The following is a 20,244-nucleotide window of genomic DNA, read 5'->3' as shown; positions in this document are numbered from 1 at the left end:
TCTAAACTGGGGTAGTCGATGAAGGTCGAAGGTTTGTGACCGGCTGCAAAAATGTCGGTGTTGGACTGGTGGACTGGCTGTACGAATTCCCCCCGAGTGATCAAAGGGGTTCTGACAAAGTATGGCAGATACCATGTCAAACGATACTATGATTTTCGCCCAGGAGGGTGGGAAACGGAGGCTTTAATCGCCATGTCGTAGTAGGGTGGAAGCTGGACGTTTTGAATGTGTCATTTGACATTGTATCATCCGTGATGACACTATCCTGCTATATCTCCCGGAGCCCATTGCTTCTGCACCTGGAACTGGCTCTGTATGATTTTTTATATTGGTAGCAAAGCCGGCCCTACAAGGCACGACTGAAGTTATGTTATGGTATGGACATGACATCTCTCTTTCTTCCTCATATTATCCATGCGAATATTGCATAGACAAGTAAAAAGAATCCAATACAGACAAGAGAAATAGAAAAAAAAAAAAGAAAAAAAACGCCAGATGCGCCAGGTCCCGACTCATCTCCGAGCCCCTCCTCCATGCGAAATCTATCGTCGGTTCGTCACTTGATCGGGGGTTGGATTCATGAACTCATGTCATGGATGGGAAATTCAAATTTCCCTCGCACAGCTTTTTGGAGATTTTAAAAAAGGTGATACGAAAAGAGGAAAGTGGAACATTTCGAATCGACGTGGAAAAAAAAATCAAGAACAAAGAGCTTCCGTAAGCGCTTATGCGGGCAACTCAAAGCCACGACGGATGACACGGCCGAACTGCTCGATGCCGACGTGCTCGCTCTTGACCTCGGAGCGGGCCTCGTTCTCCTTGTTAGTAGGCACACGGATGAGGGTGCCATCAACCTTCCAGCCGCAGACATCGACGACGAACTTGTCGAGCGCCTCACGGCTGCGGATATCGAGCCAGGACTCGAGGTTCTCGGCGGTGATGGAGCGGAAGGTGTTTCCGACCTCAATGGCGATGCGGATGCGGACGAGTTCCTCGAAGCCGGCGACATCGGCGGTCAGGTCGGCGTACAGATCGTCCGAGTTCAGGGTAGACCAGAACTGGGCGTACTGGGCGGACTCGAGGAGGGTGGACAGACGGGTGAGCTTCTGGACAGACTCGACAAAGTCGGAGGTCTGCGAGGCGGCTTGGGCCTCGGTGGTGGAAGGGAAAGGTTGGGTGCTTGTTGGGAGCAGGGCGAGGCAGAGCGAGAAGGCGGGCGAGGGGAATACGGTCAGGGCCTTGGCCAGGATGTTGGTGACGGTGTCGGGTTGGATGAGGTGGGGGTTGAACTGGAAGCTGGATTTTTTGAAGAGAGTTGTCAGCTTGAATTCGAGAATCTCATGAGTATTATGAGAATTTGATAGAAGCATGCGATGCTGTTGGTTTCAACCAATGCATGGGTTCTTCCCATTCAGTATCTTCACAGAATTTCTCAACATCCCCAAGTATATTATGGGGGGTGTCAGGTAATAGGAAACGCTTAAAAGATACTCATCATAGTAGAGCTTCTCAAATATGATTTTCGCAATATAATTTCATATAAGAAAGGTGTCGGACTCACAGCTTCAGCAGAGCCAAGTTGGCGTAGCAGTCGAATGTCCGGTCCTCGCACTGCTGGGTGACATAGTCCTGGAAGACGGTGGTGGTCTCGGGGTTGTATCGGTCGAGGCCATTGAGGATGGCCTCAATATGCGCGGGCCGGGTCTCACACTTGTCGAAGGCGACCATTTTGATATTGCTGGAGGGAGGTGGGAGGTGATGCGGGTCTTTTGTCTCTGCTGTTCTTTTTGGTGGGATTTTCCAAGGTTTGATTTGATTGTGGCCGCGACCGGATTAACTTAAAATGGTACTTTTATCCGGAATTCTTCCGGACTATATTACAGCCTATAAGATGCTTCGTCTTCCCTCCCTTCTGGTGTTCTATACACCTTCTATTCTCACATATCCTCGTTGCCTACGCCTTAAGCCCAACTGTGACATTATTATCTTAAATGAAATATAATTTTCATCCTAGTCCTTATATCTAACCTCCCCTATAGCACCTCCGGCTCAAACTGGGAAACTAGGCACACACCCGACATGTATAATTACAGTTAGGTTCATTCTCTTAAAGCCCTGCCCAAGGCTCGAACTCGCCGGATCCATGTTCGGAGGTTATTCATATTGTTCAAAGGGGGAAGTTCAATGCCATCATCATCTTCGGCCGTGAAGTTCGGCGCCAGTTCCACCGATTGCTTTCGTTTCCTGTACAGCCACCAGGAAGCAATCACAAGAAGCGTAAGAGGGAGGGTAAGCACAAGCCATAGCCACCACAAACCTGTGACAGATATGTGTGTACTGTTCTCCGTCGACGTGAATATACCAGCATCCAAAACAGCCTGGCCGGCTTTTGTCAGCGAAGGTTCTGTAAGCTATGCAACTTCGCAAGGATTCTAAGGGGGTATTTGATACTAACTGCTATGAATGTTCCCGGGAGAAACACCATTGTCAGTGCAGCAATCGCATTCATGCTAGTGCTATCCCGCTTCATACTAGTGGCAAGCTGTATATTACTGGCTGCATCTTGCTGCGACACGAGAATGGACACCATCATCAAGGTGCCCTCCTGGCGGGATTTGTAGTTTTGGAACCAGATTTTCTGCTTTTGCAAAGACTCGATAACGTAGTCAATTGTGCGGACAGAGCTCTCATAGATCTGTGATTTCCATAGTATAGCTCCATGCAGATGACTGTGGATAGTGCGAATCGTGGTTGTTGTTCTGATGGTAACTTCTGCATTGTTTAGGTGGGCATCCGCATTGTGTGAGATAACTTGTAAGCTCCTGGTCAGTTCGCTCACTTGGTCTCGTTTAGCGTTCTCCAGGTCCGAGAGATAATCGTCGATCTTGTTGATCTGTGTAGCTGTCAGAATGGGAGAATTATCTGTCGTAAACTAGAATTTATTAACCTGAGACCACAAAAAATGCTGAAACCGTTTAACATGATATTTTGATGCCTCGAATGATAATGTGGAGAGCGTTATCGCAATGTCGAATGGATCATGAAAGAAGATGTCCGCCTTTTTATTCGAACTGGCAATTTTCGTAGCGCTGCCCAGGATCTCGCTCAAGACTCTTATGCTAGAATCCCCCTTCTTGTGCGATAAAATATAAGTAGTAAGGTTAAGAGCAGCATTGTAGCGCATATAAACTGACACTGGTGCGCCTTGCACCTGTAAGTTCCAACGCGCATACTGACAGAAGAAGTCTAGGAGATATCAGCTAGTTTCGTAACCTTAGTATGAGGAATAAACAAACCACAAGCTAGAAAACTACCATCATCTTCTGTATGCCATTGTGTCTGCGGTGCCCAGTAGTCAGGGCGCCCTAGCAAGTTCATGATGAACAGGGGATTGACTTGGATGGTTCGAAATAATTCCCTAGCGTTCTCTCCAGTTATTGCAGCGCAGTTCCCAAAGGACGTGTCCGCAGTTGGTGTAAGAGGGACAAAACTACCCATGTTAGCCAGCAGAAACGTAGGGGAAGTCCCGATCGTACAATGCGAGTAGTCTTCGTGGCCTCAAATTTGGCTCATTTGACGCCGGGTATAGGGTAGTGGAAGACGTAGAATGGTGCGAAGCCGCAATACTCTTTGACATATGATTCAATATCTTGAAATAGGGAGAAGTCAAGACTCCCATCTTACCTGTAATAGATTTCTGAGAGAGTCGCCATCCAGATGATACCATGCTTGAAGCCGTCAGTTTATAGATGTACACCCAATCAGATCAAAGGTGTGTATACTTGAATTCATTCCATTCACATCAAAACATCTAATCTCGGTCTTACTAGAGAAATTCTTGGGGTTCGAGAAATGTTTCTCGTGCTGTGCTGCTGCGAACACATCCTGAAGTGACTTGAGACTATCGATAGGGTATTTACCTTGGTCGAAGGAGAACTCAAAGTCCAGGTCGTTGACGTCTAGGTTCATGTGATCCTGCGCACTCATTATAAAGTATTTCGAAATCAATGATATATAACAGTGAGAGCTGAGGCATGAAGCTTTGTTAAAAAAATTATTAGGTGCGCTCATTTATATCTTGCGAGGCGTTTTCAGCCTGACATTTTGGCCCATTCACAACAGCCACTGAACTAAGCGCTTAGTGGCTGTGTTGCAGGGGTGCTCCCGATACGGTGATTCACAGGTCAAGTCGTTTACAATCCAAAACTGCGAAAGTTGGTTAAGAGATCTTCAGGATCTTTTCAAAGGAGCATCACGAAAATTCCCTAACCAACGAAGAAAAGATTCTTGCAGCTACAGCCATTATGGATGAAGAAGTCCGGCAGAGATGGCGCAATTACTGTGACGACTAGACCCTAAAACGAAGCTACGAATCTCCGAGCACGTTTGATAACTATCTGAAAGCTTTGGAACACCATTTTACCAAGAAATCTGAAAATTGACCACAATTAGTCTGCTGTGTGGAAATTGAAGGAGTTTATCATTCAGCTAGAAAGGGGAGTCTGGGCTCCCTTTTTGGGTCCAAGGGTGAGTTCAAAGACCGACAAACTCCAATACAAAGCTGCTTTTACATTAGTGCAATCTGAGGTCTATATATCAGTTCGTTAGACGTAAAAGAACATACTCAAAGTTTGTATACGCAGAGTTGAGCCCTTTGTTCTTCTGTTTCTCCCCATCAAATACTGCAATACGCTCACCGGGGGCTATGTTAAGGTTCATATTTCCAGCTTGGGTTCTGGAAAGCTGATTAGCTTCCTCAAGTGGGAACTTTGAGACTGTAGACCCTTACTGCTAAACCAATCCTTTCAGCGGTGATCTGGAAACTCAGAATCCGTACCTTTAAAGAGCACAGTGTAGGAAAGCTGTATGCAAGAAAGTACCAAGTCTAGTTCAAGGCTGATTTTGGTGGACTTGAAAAGCCTGAGATTAATGTTTATACTGCCCTGTCATGTATTTCGTTTACATACATCCTCTTTCCATCTCACTCCAATGTATCCGAGAGGCTGGATTGCATGAATGCTGATCACATCCTTGGCGCAGGATGAAGTATATAGACTAACAAAGAAATCTCGTTTATATGATGCCTGTGCAAAACTGAACACGTCACGCCAAGTAGTATCTATAGACTCGTTTCTTTCAGGCAGGACCTAGAGTCGCATAGAAAAAGGCTATGAATTCCTTCGGGTATTCCAGAATTTCGTTATTAGACGCAATTTTGCACTATCCTACAAGCAAATGGGAACTCTCAATTCATAATGTCGCGTCCTTTGCCCCAAATGCAGTATAGATTTCTTGGTCGAACTGGCTTGAAAGTCTCAGCTCTTTCTCTTAGTGGGTGGTTGACCTACGGCGGACATGTTGAGAATGGTACGTGGATTATGGCAGGCTCATCCCTCTTGTCTATAGAGACATTAATCCAGAGCTAATGATTGCTACAAAATTCTAGAAACTGCGATCCAATGCATGAAAGTCGCTTATGATGCCGGCATCAATTTTTTCGATACCGGCGAGGGATACTCAGGTGGGAAATCTGAAATCATTCTGGGGGAGGCTATCAAAAGATACGGATGGAAGCAAAATGATCTTGTGATATCTACCAAGGTGCGTATATTCTTCCACCTTGGTTTTTAACATTGAAACAGGAGATATAAAAGGATCGTCTAACAGATTGCATGTAGCTATACCACGGCAATTCTAATTCTGCTAATCCGACCAACCCGCTCAACAACAAGGGACTTTCACGAAAACACATTATCGAAGGGATGGAATCTTCGCTCAAAAGACTTCAGCTCCCATATGTGGATGTTGTTTATGCACACAGGCTGGACCGTAACACCCCGATGGAGGAGATTGTGCGGAGTTTCAATCATTTGATCAGCACAGAAAAGGCTTTCTACTGGGGAACTTCTGAGTGGACAGCAAGTGAAATCTCGGATGCCTGGTCGTATTGCAGACAGACTTGGTCTTATTGGACCTGTGGTCGAACAGCCAGAATACAATCTCCTCAATCGACAAAGAGTCGAGCATGAGTATCGCTGGCTGTACGAAGCTCACGGTCTGGGATTGACGAAATTCTCCCCTTTGGCCCAAGGGATATTAACTGGGAAGTATAACAATGTTGAACATCCTCCACCAGGGAGTCGCCTGGCGTAATCTCAGTCCAATCTCATTAAAGAGTTCCGGTTGACCTTTGGCAATGAAAGTTGGAAGCAGCAGCTAGCTCTGGTGGATAGGTTGGGAAAGATCGCAGACAAACTGGAAGTCACTCTTGCACAGCTTGCTCTTGCATGGATTCTCAAAAGTCCTAATGTTTCATCGGTGATAACCGGCGCATCGCGTCCGGCTCAGATTCTGGAAAACATTAGATCCCTCGAGGTATTAGACAAGCTTACTTTTGAAATTGTTCAAGAGATTGAGGATGCCGTCGCCAATAAGCCTGTCGCTGAACCACTGAGGTTTTAGCAAGCAGATTACGCGCAGTGCACAAAAGTGGGATGATATATATCTATTCATTCGCATACACTATTTTCAGTGTATTTCTGAATATTCTAGTGCACCTTTGAAACATAAGGAGATATGTGCTAAATAAACTGGTATATTGCGGTAGAGTGCCATTCTTCCACCATCACAAAATTTGATAGAGATAATGTAGCTCATACGTTGGCCTCATTCCACTTGCGGATCTCCTGATCCTCTTGTGCATCGCGCTTCTTGTTGCGAATTGCCAAGAAGATGAAGACCATGATACTAACTAGTAAAATCCTATTAAACATCGGCGGGATGAGTATTTCACCTACTTCTCGAGTGGAGTGACAGCAGTGTTCACCTACACACCAATGATAATGCCTGGGACACCACTTTTCAAAAAATCGCTGACGGGCTTTTCGCAGGAGTCTTCCTCGCTCAAATTGCAATTGCGTGTTATGAAATGTCGTAATGAGGAAGACGTTGCTACCGCTCCTCGTTGAGAGTCTAGATGTGAAATATGGTATAACACCATTGGATAAGCGGTGGTACAGATGATGGTTGTAGTGTTGCTTCAGCAGGTGAAGAGATAGAGAGAGAGTCGAAGGGCAAATAGCAAGCCTTCAAGAAATGAACGAAAGAAGGCAAAGATATGCCAGCTCCAAAAGGCAGAAAGAGGGGACTTTCGAAAAAGGGCAAAGGAAACAGCGACATTCTTGATTAAGTATATATCTTTTGTCAAAGGCAATTCTCAGCCATACCTACTTCAGTTGGCTTATCTTTGAACTGGAACTAAAGGAATAGCGACTTGAGGCTTCGTCCGAAACTATACGGTGGGTCTGGATTCGTCCGAGCTACTCCCCAACTCTATACTGTATCGATTCTTTCTGAGGTATGCAATCTGAGACACGGGCTGAAGCCCACTTCCTCCAAGAAAAGCTATTGTCAGATATTTAAACCTTACTGAAATCCAGCTTGCTGTTTTCAAAGCCCACGTTCTGTTCACCCGCTCTGTCATCAGCAAAATCCCTTTACAGCTTAACAATGTCTACCTTCACGCCCTCCATCTTTCCACCTGGATCCCTGATCCTTGTAACTGCTGCTAATAGTTACATTGGTGCCCATGTTGTAGACATGCTGCTTGACTTGGGCTACAAAGTCCGAGGTGCTGTACGCAGCCTTGCGAAAGGTCGTTGGCTTCAGGATCGGTTTGACAAGTGCTACGAAAAGGGTGCTTTTAGTTTGGTGGTTGTGGAAGACATGGCTGCCGACGGCGCCTATCAGGCGGCAATCAAAGGTGTCGAAAGCATCTCAATCATTTTGAACTTTCGGCTGAGTTTTCATAGGTGTAGTGGGCGTAGTTCATGTTGCTTCCCCGACTCAGTCTACATCGGGCCCACAGAAGGTCATCTCAGTGGCAGAAAAGGGTGTCCTCGAAGTACTGGATTCTGCCTTGTTTGAGACGGGAATCAAACGGGTTGTCCTCACATCTTCATCAGTTGCCGTTGTGGAGCCATCACGAGCACAAGACGTCGTCGTGACTCACGATGTGGAACAATGACGCGGTGAAGGAAGCATGGGCTCTGTCTCTTGATTTTCCAAGTAAGGCACTTGCAGTGTATACAGCCAGCAAAGTGAAAAGTGAACAAGCAATGTGGAACTGGGTTGCAAAACATCAACCGTCCTTCACGGTCAATTCAGGTATATTGATTGCAGCCCTACATTCACGACTCGGAGCTAAAAGATTGAAGTGATTCCATCGTTTGTGCTCGGGAAGCCCCTCGATCCTATACATCAGGGACACACTTCCTCCTCAGGTGTGCCCGTCACTGTTTCCAACAATGATCGTGCAGCGATGGCTGCCTTCATTGACAAATTCCCACCTTGTGAGTTACTAGCTAGAGTGTGTCAAAACAAGAACTAATCTGGGTATTGATAAAGTTTTCTTCGTCGACGTACAGGACGTCGCCCGGCTGCATATCGCTGCGTTGTTGCCTGGCGATGTCAAAGCAGAGCGGATTTTTGCATTCGGTGACAGCTTTAATAGAAACGACATTGTCCAGTCCCTGCGCAGGCTCTTTCCGAAACGTCAATTTGCAGATGATATACCTAATCCGGGAAGAAACGAGAGCATAATAGTACCCTCAGCAAGGGCAAGAGATTTACTAAGGAGAGGCTGGAACAAGGATTTTACAGATTTACATGATAGCTTGAGGTCAAATATGGAGGAATTCCTCTAACTCAGGAGGATACACTTGAAATGCTACTTGATCACGCTATTGGCTCAAGCTTCTGGGTAGTTATAGATATGACTATACTCTTCCTTACTCTCTCAACTTTCTTTTTCTGGAGACGGTCAGAACTTCTTCGAAGAAGCCTTTTGGGTAGAGAATTTCTACCGCGCTAGCTTTATCTTCTCAGGCCGCCCAACAGTAATCCTTGAAAAGCCCAATATAGGCGAAGTCAAATTGCTTTACTTTCAAAAACAGACCCAATGTACCGAGGCATAGTTTAAGACATTATGGAAACAGTAGAGTAAGAGGGCACTAAACAGTGACAAGAACATTTTGAGATTATCTGTGATAATCGCCTGGGAGGAAGAGCAGCGAAGACGGGTGTTTTATGTCGGCGGCATTGAAGGGAGGCTACGTGACGGCGTATTAGGGAGCTAAACTTAAGAGGCAAACTAACCAGATACAGTAATTCACAGGTCCGTTTACAATGAAAATCAGGTCTCCGAAAAATTGGCCAATGGCCATTGGATTGATCCGTGTTCAAATAATACATAGAATACATATCTCTCGAATGCCTCGTGCGATCGTAACATCTCATAAAGCGTCAGTCACCGAAATGGAAACCCGCTAGACGTGCTTGAATCGTTGAACTCCGTGAAGATCGAACGAGGTGCCCAAGAGAGAAAAGGCATATCACCTCAGGAAAAAATATCGAAACCAAGGCTAAAACAAGAAACTCCGTTCCGTGTTTGTCAGACGCCATAGTCTATGCCCATACCCATAACGCAAAGGGGAAAAAGGCCGAATCATGATGCAAGATGAGCAATGCAGAAATCGGTCGAAACGCCTTGCTAACCCGAATAAAAGCACAAAAAGGCGCAAAAAGAGGAATAAAGAACAAGGTCAAGGTTGAAAGTGCCTGGGAAAAAAAAAGAACAAAGCAGGCGGGTATCTCAATAAGAGGTTCATGCAAATGATGAGAAGAATATTTCAAGCCATGACAGGTTGGCGAGGCGCAATAGGGATCGCCTTAGGCCCAGCAGAGATTTCGAGGTTCGACACATCGATGTCGTTGCCATCATACTTCTGTTCCTCGGTGGGCTGTCTTGCCTTGGAGACGAGGACTGGTTGAGAAGCACTAGGGCCTTCTTCGTCACCCACAGTGCTGCAGACAAAGCGTTCCTCGTTGAGAGGGATTCCGCCAAACATTGCGCCCAGCTGCTGCAGGAGTGCGACGAAATGAGCATGTAACTCGGTAAAGATGTATTCATTGCCGACGATTTCGGCCAAATTACGGGCGCGAATCTGGCCAGCTGCACGCCGGCCTGCCGGGTCCATACCACGGCCAGTGAGGAAGGATGAAACGGGAGGATATTGGCGGCCGGGCTGTCTTCCAGGGTTGTTCTGCTCATCACGAGTCTTCTCATCTTCTTGGAAGCGTTCAGCGGCGTGGACAATGCTGGTTGCAATGCGACCGAATGCACGCCAAATTATGGGGCATGCGCGGAATGCTCTTCCGGCATCTCGCCCCGCCAGTGCGACCAGTGCATAACTGCGGCGCTTGCCGCGGGCCATGGGGTCTGGAAGACGGAAAATGTAGGCAATTGTGTAACCAGCCACTCCGTCGCCGAAGCAGATAGGACCGGAGGAAAGTCCCCGAGGCAAGAGCTCACAGCTTAGGGTGCGAATCGAGGAGCGTCGGAGAAGTGCATAGTCAGCGGGGTTAGGCGGCCCGCGTTGAGAGAGGTAGGTGTGAATGTGTGTGTGACATGAGGCATCGGAGTCTACCGAGGCAGAATGAATCGAGTCGGGAGGAGAGGCATGGTTGTGATAGTCGGTCTCATCATCCAATTCGTGGTTGTTGCCACAGGAGTAAACGAGCTCGCGGGAGCGGAGCACCGGACTGGTGGAATTGCCCTTGGCGTCGCGACTTCCAGGCGCACCGGGAGGTAGTTGTTTGCTCACATTTTCCGGCAGAGACAAGCTGCAACTGGCGCAGGTATCGCCGTTTGCACCACTTCGGTTGGATTTGTCTTCGGGGGAGGCCGGATGTCCCTTGAGGAAGTACGGATGATCTTCAATTCTAGGCGACTTGGACTCGGTAGATTTGTGAGATCGCTGATCGAAGCGAGTCTCCTGTGAAGCCGGAATACTTTGAGAGTCGGATTCGGGGTGACATTGCGGGCATGAAAAAGGTAGGACCTGCGAGCAAATAATAGAAGTGGGACCATGCACCTCGCAGAAGTGCGTCAAAGAAAGCTGAGAAAAGTCAGCCCAAGCTCAGTATAATTTAACTTGTTTTTAACTCACAATGAAATCCATGACCTGATCAAGCAATAACCAGCATCTCTAGTCCATTGTTGCAAGGCATGCTGTGACTGGGTAATAATGACGAAAGACTGGTATGCGGGTCCACACAGTGACCAGGTACCCGGTAGGAAGGTTAAAAAAAAAAAAAAGAAGATCAAAGGGAAGAAAGGGAGATAGAGAGAAGAGGAGGTTATTAAAACTAAGGGTACTAAGGGAAAGTAGGAATAATAATCGAAGGGGCTAAGACCCGGGGGGGGGGGGGAACTTTTTCGGTCGAAGGCCGGGACTTTGCCTTAACTTCCCAAATGGAAGGTCGATGGAAGAATAGAACTTCTCCACTTACTATATCCACTTCTTGTCCACTTCTTCCTTGTCTCTTTTCTTTTACTTCTATTCCTTCTATTACTTCCTTACCCTATAACTCTTCACTCTTTTACTTTGCTATCCTTTGTATATCGTACCTTTGCCCTTTGGATTATAGTTACACCACCCTTCCGGATGTGTTCCGATCACATTCTTTTATGCTCTTCTCCTGGATTGCTGCATGTGAAAGCCATTCTAGAATCGGCCCGACCATTAATATTTACGTTTCCGTTCTTTGCCTAGCGTCTCCCGGGCTATTCCTCTGCCTTTGGACCGTTGCGTGTAAGTGGATATAGTGGCTGCAAACAGCGGCTTGGAATTATGGTACCAATGAGTGTAGAGGTAATTACTGAATATATTATTGCATCTATATTCTCTGATCTTAATACATTTGAATTCTATGAAGATATGATCTATCTATCAATTGAATAAATCAGGGGGTTCACCGCTCCCTATTTCGGTATCTCCCAAGGATTTTGCTTTTTTTTTTCTTACTTTTCATGTCACTCGAAAAAAATCAGCATGTGTCAGATCAGTCGACAGCCGTCTCCATTCCAGCCATCAGCCCGGTGGGTTTCCTCGGGGGGTAATATTTGGAGATAACTCCGTGTTAGGGGGACGGTAAGGAGGTGAAAGGGAAAAATTCCCTGGCCTCCGATTTGTTGATAATGGTTGAGGTCATATTGGATGTGTATCATCTATTCAATCCCTTATAAAAGATGCTCATCTTTCCCTGGGCGGGACACAAAGCAGTTCCGTGGAAAAAGTGGGAATCGGGGGAATTAGCGTGTCCAGCAGGGATCTAAACTTTGTGGGATTTCCCGACAAGCCTCCGGGACTTGAGATATTACCCTTTTCGCCGTTTTAGCTTTAATTCATGCTACACAGTTTAATGTTGTATGGAATAATATACAATATACTCCATATCCTCTCATTCATGGTCCACACAGGATCTCCGAAATATCCCCTTGGGATGATCTTCGGAATTAAATTCCTATGATCCGTTCATCCGTCAAAATGATAAACTGCGGCTAATGCACTCCGTACTCTGATCTTACATGCGGACCAGGATATACATATACAGGCTAATTTTTCTAAAGATGAAACAGACACTGATACTCCGAAATGGTAGTTACCCCGGGCACTGGGCCGAAATCCTGAATCCTAGATTCTTGCCGAGCCAGGTGACCTCCGGACGGAGTACGGAGTATACGGAGTGTACAAAGTACCATCAGGCAGCCTTGTATCACACACTAAATAAACTACTCCATAAGCACACTAGTTATGTATAGCAGAGTTAATGTCTACTTTTTATATAATTATATACTCCATATTCTAACCCTATCACACCGAAGACATTGAAGATCCATTTTAATTTACAATGAGGGATTTTAACATATTTGTAAAAAAGAAAAAAGAAAAAAAAAGAATTGAATCCACCCGGACACGAGCGGAGCTTTTCGCCACCAAATAGACACACGACACTCTAACGGGTTTTTGATTTTGCCGATTTCCGGAATATTTCCATTTACATTTTATACCCGAGAGTTTCCATAATTTACTAATTTACTAGAATATAAAATGTATATTAATGTATATTATATATATTATCTTTATAATATCAAGTTTATCCCGAGGTTACGTATTAGATTTGGGAACGTCGTATACAAATTCCTGCAGAAGTGGAGCTATGTGACTTTTATATTTGTCAGGAACAATCGGCAGGCTAAACACTTTTGGGTCGATCCAAGACATCAAGATCTCGCCACGTGGAATTCCTAAAGTACCATGCTGATCTTAGACCTACACTGTACAGTGGCAACATGACTGTAGTTTCATAATAATATTTTTTAGTATACGCCTCTTGATACCGGTTATTCCAGTCTGGCTTCCGAGGCCCGGGGTCATCGGGTTGATTATGTATTATGCATGTTATGCAGTTCCAGGCCTGCACGTCTTCATGGGTTCTAGCCCCACTAGTAGGCCTATTCAAACTTGGGGACCGTCCCGTTGAACCATATCCTAGGAAAGTGGAACATGTTCTAATTAAAATAAACAAGTTTGTCACTATCAATACTATCACGTTTACAGATGGAGGCATGTATAAGATGTATGAAGCTACAAGTGGAAGCATAAACTGTCTATGGCATATGTGAATGGTCGAGCAGACACCTAATTTATTTCCAGCTACATCTTGAAAAGGGCATCTGACTACTTAATCTAGAGAAGATATGTCAAGATTGTGAGTAACAAAGCCTCGTGTAGCTGCTAGGCGTAGATGATCTGCAAGGCCATCTCCTAACTGCCCAAGGGAAAAGCGGGCACGGGTACAAATAGAACCCACCTGAAATATGAAACCAGATGTGCTTTTTCTTGTTCTTCCACTGATAGCCATCATGGCAGTTTCGAGACGATGGTTCGACGGCACTATCAGCCCCGTTATCCCCTTTCCCGGGCGGGTGGAACCATATTGACCAGCAACCAGAATAGGTGAAACCATTGTCTTTGATGGGCGGATCGCCTCGTCAAGCAATGAGACATTTTTTTCAGTCAATCTCATGGGGCCGGCATTGAATCAATTGCCGAGACAGACCTCGGTAGTCTACTCTCGTTTCATTAGGCATATCGAATGATTACTTACACACATAGCTGGAGCACGTACTGCCACTTTCAAGGGCGATCGTATTTGGGCATGCGCATGTTCATCATGGACAGCATATTGCTCGCTGGACCAGAGGCTCCAGCTTGGCCCTGAAGACTCTCCAGCAAATTCTTAGCGAGGTTGATGTTGATGTTCTCATCCTCATCTTCACTGGAGACCTGGGCAGCCTTTCCTTTGGATGCACTTGCTTCGTCAGAGAATAATTCCTGCGGGCCCCGATTGAGATCGAGCACACCCGTCCCTTTTAATTCCGCCTCCATTCGTCGGGAAAGCTCCTTGATCTGCTCCGTATCATCTTCGCCGTCCGATTCGAGCTCTTCCACTCGTTTGCGGATGGAATCGGGTGCAGAGGGCATGCCCATCATCTCTTTCATCATTCTGGAGAATTCCTCCTCGTTGAATGACGCGTCCTTATCTTCGCCTTCACTATCGACTTCCTCGTCATCATCATCGTCATCGACATCAGAATCAGTGTCAAAGTCGTCGATGAAATCGGCACCATCGAAGCCTGCTTTGTTATCATTCAGGAACTCTTCAAAGCGAGCGACGATCCGTTGAAGATTTTCCTGGGCACCAGAATCACCGAATTGGCCAGCATCTGCTCCCTTTCCTTCGCCTCTTCCTTTGAGCTCTGTCTCCAAATCTTCATAGCTAATATCCAGCCATTTTTCATCGTCTTCTCGCTTGTCCCAGGTTTGGATTTCTTGATCAGTGGGAAGAGTTTCATCCCCTGTCTCCACATCCTCGAGCAGGAACTTCATTTCCCTAACTGCAGGCTTATCTTGGTTTTGGGGGTCGTACAGCAGCATCTCGAATCCGCACGCAAGTTTCATTCCCGCTTCCGCCCGCTCATATGCTTTTTGATCATCAGTTGAGGGCAGCTTACCCGCCCAGGATTTTGGCTCAGGAAATTCCTGGCTTTTGAGTTGCGCATATCCGACACGGGTAAACCGAACACTAACGTCGACCAAGTCGTCCGGCTTGAAAACAAGGTCGGACGCATCCTTCGATCGTAGTGGTCGCAGAGCGATCGGATCACGAACATAAAATGCTTCCACGGCAGGTGAGATATAAGCTGGCTTTTGGTGTAGGAGGAAGGCAACCTTTCGAGGAATTGTGATGATAGCGGAGTGAAGATTCTCGCTGATTTGCTGAGGGTACTTGCGTAGACGGTAAAAGGCCTCTTCTTGAATTATTGTCGAGCGAAGAATGCGATCGGGTTCCTTCTGCATAATCTTTCGTGCTTCTGGGAGTGAAATTTGCTCAGTGACCTGTCTCTTCGTGTCCTGCTTGGGTTTAATGATGCGGAGCTCTCCTTGGTGAATCCACACCTGATTCATAGATTGCCTGGTCAGTATGATGTCTCTAATAAGCCGAAATGAATCAAGTTGCCATAACTCACCCTATTATCTGCGACATCTGGTTCTATCCATGCCGGGAGTGTGCCTGAAGCTTCAATGAGAAGAAACTCGCCATCGCCGTCCACCACTTTGACCCAGATGTCTTTGTGTCGCTTGGTCAGTTCGCGGAGGAAATACACAATGACCCATTCGTCTTCAATAGAGTCACCGAAGGTGGTGCGGCCCTGTAGTGAGGTGATTCCTGAACCCCGAAAATTAGCTTGAACTTTATCTCAGGATAGAAAAAAAGAGTTCTGTACCGTCTTCTTTTGTAATCTCCAATTTAAAGGCCTCCCGCTGCCAGATGTAATCTTTGAGCAAATCTTTGGTTAAATCTGCTGCTGTGCGTTGCACCTCGAGCAATCGTGCTCGGGTCTCGGCAGCTTCATCGATAACGGCGGGGGTGGGGGAGGACGGGATATGATAAATTGAGTATGCGACAGCGTCGTCGGGAAGTTCTGGTTTTGGGATCGGACGGAAGGTCGATTGAAACCATGCGCGATCCTCTTCAGTAGTCATGGCTGATTTTGTGTTGTTAAAGACAGTGAATGACCTCATGCATTCTTCTGATAGAAAAAAAGTAAAAGCGGCGAAATCACATCCCGTGATCCACACGCTAAACCCAATTAGGTTAGAAATCAACAGAGGTGTCAACGCTAAGCCTAACACAGCCGGGGATAACTCGCCCAAAACACGTCTGTGATCGTCAAGCGTGAACTTTCAGTACACAACTTCGTTCCTGCCCTGATTGACGGTGATGGTCACGCGCTGAAAGGTTTTGGCCCACCTCTCCCTGTTCAAACATGGCCTTCCCCTACATCGACACACCGCGGACCGAGTACGACGGCAACGCGACTTACCTTACAACCGGATTTCGCAGCGCGGGGCGGCAGCACTTATCTGCACTCGATTCTCTTGAAAATTCATTTCAGACACCGTCCAAGGACAATGATGTGATTAAAGGGTTTGACAAACGCGTCACTCCGCGCGCCGGTGCTGCTTCCAAGTCAACAAGAAGCGCGTTACGACATCTTCCAGCAACAGCCCCCGAGAAGGGAGAGTTTACCCCGTTAATGAAGAGCGCAACAAAGAACAATTTCCTGAGGAATATGTCTGCGGCCCGAGGAACAGACGGTCCGAAAACCCCCGGGTATCAGCGAGAGACCCATCGCAGCAACGCCCACACACCCGGTTTGCCTGCTATGGACATGTCTGACATATACGAGGAGGATCGGACGATGGAGGAGCCAACTCCGGTTCCACATGCTGCAAGCAGTAGTGCGCAAAGTACACCATTGCCCGGGTATTCAGGACGCAACGGAGGAGCCCTGGGTGATGGAGGAAATAATTTGTCGCTTAAGGACCAAGCTATGGTATGATACATATACTGACTAGTAGATTTTAACGAGCTGCGGGCTAATTCTGACGTCCACAGGCCATTGATCAACTGAGCAAAGTCAATTTCAGTTTAAAGCTGAGGATTCACTTCATGGAAGAACAACTGCAAAAGGCTGGCCCGGAATACAATAACGAAGCCTTAAAAGAAAATAGGGAGCTCAAGGTCTTGCGACTAACGATGCAACGCGATATTTCCCGATACCGGAAGAGCCTCCAGCAAGCAGAGAAAGATCTCGAGGACTACCAGCTGCAGCTGGCGGAACTGAAGGAGAAATCATGGAGGGATCAAGCGGACCAGACGGTACAGCGTGAAATGGATATGATGCGCGAAGAGCTTGAATCGCGTGACAACGAACTCCGAGAAGCGCGCGACGAATTGAGGCACACCAAAGACACCAAATCACAAGAGATCGAGAAACTTCGAGACGATATTGAGGACTTAGAAGCAAGCTCGAGAGAGAAAGATCGGCTCCTCGAGGAACGAGAAGAGGAGCTTGAGGATCTGAAACGTAATGCCGAGGAGAATGGTGCAGCTTCAGAGCTCCAGCTTGAGCTAGACCGTGCCAAGGAGCAGATGCAAGAGCTCCATGATAGTCTTGCCCGGGCCAATTCCGAGACAAAAGAGTCACAGGATGCTGCAAGACAAGCCATTGAAGAAAAGGATCGTGTCGAGGAGGATTTGAGAGAGCTACAAGACGAAATGTCTAACAAATCTTTTACCACCAAAGGACTGAGCCGGCAAATGGAGGACAGGACTGAAAAACTGGAAGAAGAGATACGCCAGCTGCGACGAGAGAACGATTCTCTAACGACAGAACTGGAGAGCAAATCCAACCATGCGACTCTCCTCGAAGAGCGGTATCAAACTATTCAACATAGCCTAGAAGATAACGCCAACCAACTGGTTGAGGATCTAAGTGCGGCCAGGCGTGATCGCGACCAAGCCCGACAGGAACTCAGAACCACTTCTGCCCGACTACAGGAGGCCTTGGACGAACTCCAGCGCGGAACGGACGAAAAGGAACTTCTTCAAACTCGCCATAATGCGCTGACGAATGAATCGGGAGGGCTACAACTCGAACTCGATCGTGCACAATCTAGAATTCGCGAACTTCAAAAAGCGGTTCAAGACGCCACATCTCGCGCTCAGGATGAAGGACACAACCTTCGCTGGCAGCACAAGGCGGAACTTGAACGGCTGCAAGAAGAGATCGAAAATCTTCACCACGAGATTGAGGAGAAGGAGGGCCAATTTGCAGTCGATCAAAGTCGATGGGAGAGCAGCAAGCGGTCTTTGCAATCAGAGAAAGAATGGGCAGAAGGCCAAGTGGCAGATTTGAAGCGCACCATCGACACGCTTCGGGAAGCAGGTAGCTCATACTCCGGGAAGGAATCCAGGCTTCAAGAGGTCATTGACAGCGAGAAAAAACGCTATACGCAAGAAAAGTCTATGCTGAACCGCCAAATCCAAGATCTCAAGGACGACCTCGATAAAACAAGACGCGACCTTGATGAAAAGCGAGATGAGCTTCTCGCGGTGAAGCAGGATGCTCGAGTGTCTAAACGCGAAGAGCTGGCACTTGTAGACAAGGTGCGAGCTCTGGAAGACGAGGTGATCGTTTTACAATCGAGTCTGGCGGATGAGCAAGAACTTGCCAAGGGTCGACAAAATGGGACATCTGACCTGGATAAAAGCCTAGAAAAGTCTATTGCCGAGAGACAGAAACTCCGTGACCAGCTCGCGAATGCCCATGTCGAGATCTTTGACCTGAAGACTTCGACGCAAGAGATTGAGGCTGAACGGGCCGAGCTCCAAGCTCAACTCGACCAAGTCCAGAACGCAGATGACGCCACCCGGTTTGACCGTGACAAACTTGAACTACGCAAGACCGTAACAAGACTTGACACCGAACTCAAAGTATTGAGAGACGCCAAGGCATCCCTTGAGGACCAGCTTATCTCGGAAAGTGAACGATTTGCAGCAGAGGAGGGTCGTCTTTCTGCTGAGATCGATCGCCTTCAGGATAAATTACTTGCTGGCTCGGGTAACCGAGATCGAGAACTTACTTCGGCCAAGACAAAGGTACAGCGCCTAGAGCGTCGCACCCAAGAGCTGGAAGCTCTTCTTGAGCAGCAGCCCGTTGCGGAGAATGAACAATCTGGCGCACATGGCGACCTCTCTTTACTTCGACACAGCCTAGAGGAGGCCAGGAAACGCGAAAAGATTTTGCTCCAGCGTGAATCCAAGCAGAAGACTTCTGCGCAAAGCTATAAGTCACGAGTTGAAGAATTGGAAAAGGATCTTCATGATGCGATGATGAACAAATTCGAGTCACACTCCCCACATAATTCTCCATCAAATAAGCTTCATGAAGAGCTACGCAGTCTACGAAAACAAGTGGCTGAAGCACACCGATCCCTTCAGAAGGTGAACATGAAGAACCGAGAGCTAGAACGTGCCGCGATGAAAGAAGAGGATCAAAAGGACTTCCATGAGCTCCTTAGGTCCTCTACCCTCGAAGCCGAATCATTAGCTCTGAAACTTTCTGAACGTGAAGCGCGCCTGAACGAACTGAAGACACATATGCGCCGGATTCGCGAAGAACGAGATGCTCACAAGCGCGAGGCCGAAGCAGCAACCAAAAATCTTGATTTGTTACAAAGACGCCACGACGAAATCCTCGAGAAAAACTCCCTTTCTAAGTCGACCAACAAGACCAAACATGAAAAAGAGATCCGAGGCCTAGGCAAGGAAATCATCTGGCTCCGCGCTCGCCTACAGCGGGAGGAAAAGTTCCGCCGTGATCTTGCCTGGAGCAAGGGCTTGATGGAACTTGGTGAACGCGTCCGAGTTGCATGGTTCGTACCTCCGTTTCTATCCAATATTTGCAACATAGCTAACAAGTTACCAGCAACGATGCCGATCTCCGTATGATTTCCGAGATGGGCGTGCACGCCCGTGACCGAGCTCCTATCCGCACTCCACGCCATAAGCTTAAATCCGCCATATCTCTCGTGAGAGCTGCTGTTCGCATGCAAAAGATGAGCAGTGATTGGAAGCGGACCAAGAAACTGGGCGAGGGCTTGAAGCGTGCTAAGACTGAAATGCTCAAGCGCCGTGATAGCTCGAATAAGAGCTTGCTTGGCCAGTAGCACTAGAAATCGCTGTGTTTATGTCATTCGTTGTGATTTTGTCTGTTCTTCCAGCGTCGACCTTCTGTCATGAGAGATTCCCCCGACATGTCTTGCAAGTATACTGCTTTTTTTCGACTTTATGTTTCTGTGTCTCTCTTTATTCTTTATTGGGCGTTTTAGGGCTGGCTTTGTGCCGGTTTGTTCGAATCATATGTGCATAGTCATCCCAGCGAAGAATTTGATGATTCAAGAACAGTTATTCATTTATGTAGCATAT

General features: G+C 47.0%; 6 protein-coding genes across 6 annotated transcripts; 2 read left to right on the top strand and 4 right to left on the bottom strand.

Annotated features, from left to right (window-relative positions):
• Positions 1 to 725: 725 nt before the first annotated feature.
• On the bottom strand, positions 726 to 1,728 carry PGRI_025890 (CSN8/PSMD8/EIF3K family protein; the record flags this gene model as incomplete). Its single annotated transcript, XM_040790302.1, has 2 exons — positions 726 to 1,296; positions 1,562 to 1,728. The coding sequence occupies 2 exons, from the start codon at positions 1,726 to 1,728 to the stop codon at positions 726 to 728; spliced, it is 738 nt and encodes a 245-aa protein (XP_040647255.1).
• Positions 1,729 to 2,099: 371 nt separating this feature from the next.
• PGRI_025880 (uncharacterized protein) lies at positions 2,100 to 3,987 on the bottom strand (the record flags this gene model as incomplete). The annotated part of the gene is made up of 7 exons (XM_040790301.1): positions 2,100 to 2,411; positions 2,456 to 2,893; positions 2,948 to 3,246; positions 3,315 to 3,490; positions 3,537 to 3,628; positions 3,685 to 3,728; positions 3,828 to 3,987. 7 exons carry the CDS (start codon positions 3,985 to 3,987, stop codon positions 2,100 to 2,102), a joined length of 1,521 nt encoding a protein of 506 aa, XP_040647254.1.
• Positions 3,988 to 7,509: 3,522 nt separating this feature from the next.
• Positions 7,510 to 8,026, top strand: PGRI_025870 (3-beta hydroxysteroid dehydrogenase/isomerase; the record flags this gene model as incomplete). Its single annotated transcript, XM_040790300.1, has 2 exons — positions 7,510 to 7,762; positions 7,812 to 8,026. 2 exons carry the CDS (start codon positions 7,510 to 7,512, stop codon positions 8,024 to 8,026), a joined length of 468 nt encoding a protein of 155 aa, XP_040647253.1.
• A 1,663-nt stretch (positions 8,027 to 9,689) lies between these two features.
• Positions 9,690 to 11,021, bottom strand: PGRI_025860 (folliculin domain-containing protein; the record flags this gene model as incomplete). The annotated part of the gene is made up of 2 exons (XM_040790299.1): positions 9,690 to 10,958; positions 11,010 to 11,021. 2 exons carry the CDS (start codon positions 11,019 to 11,021, stop codon positions 9,690 to 9,692), a joined length of 1,281 nt encoding a protein of 426 aa, XP_040647252.1.
• Positions 11,022 to 14,042: 3,021 nt separating this feature from the next.
• On the bottom strand, positions 14,043 to 15,953 carry PGRI_025850 (putative regulatory factor Sgt1; the record flags this gene model as incomplete). The annotated part of the gene is made up of 3 exons (XM_040790298.1): positions 14,043 to 15,365; positions 15,437 to 15,636; positions 15,695 to 15,953. The coding sequence occupies 3 exons, from the start codon at positions 15,951 to 15,953 to the stop codon at positions 14,043 to 14,045; spliced, it is 1,782 nt and encodes a 593-aa protein (XP_040647251.1).
• Positions 15,954 to 16,237: 284 nt separating this feature from the next.
• Positions 16,238 to 19,985, top strand: PGRI_025840 (putative spindle-pole body protein (Pcp1); the record flags this gene model as incomplete). The annotated part of the gene is made up of 3 exons (XM_040790297.1): positions 16,238 to 16,807; positions 16,870 to 19,691; positions 19,745 to 19,985. 3 exons carry the CDS (start codon positions 16,238 to 16,240, stop codon positions 19,983 to 19,985), a joined length of 3,633 nt encoding a protein of 1,210 aa, XP_040647250.1.
• Positions 19,986 to 20,244: the final 259 nt, after the last annotated feature.

The sequence above is a fragment of the Penicillium griseofulvum genome (assembly GCF_001561935.1).
Source record: "Penicillium griseofulvum strain PG3 chromosome Unknown contig_80, whole genome shotgun sequence".
NCBI lineage: Eukaryota > Fungi > Ascomycota > Eurotiomycetes > Eurotiales > Aspergillaceae > Penicillium > Penicillium griseofulvum.
This window is presented reverse-complemented; position numbering and strand designations above follow the sequence as displayed.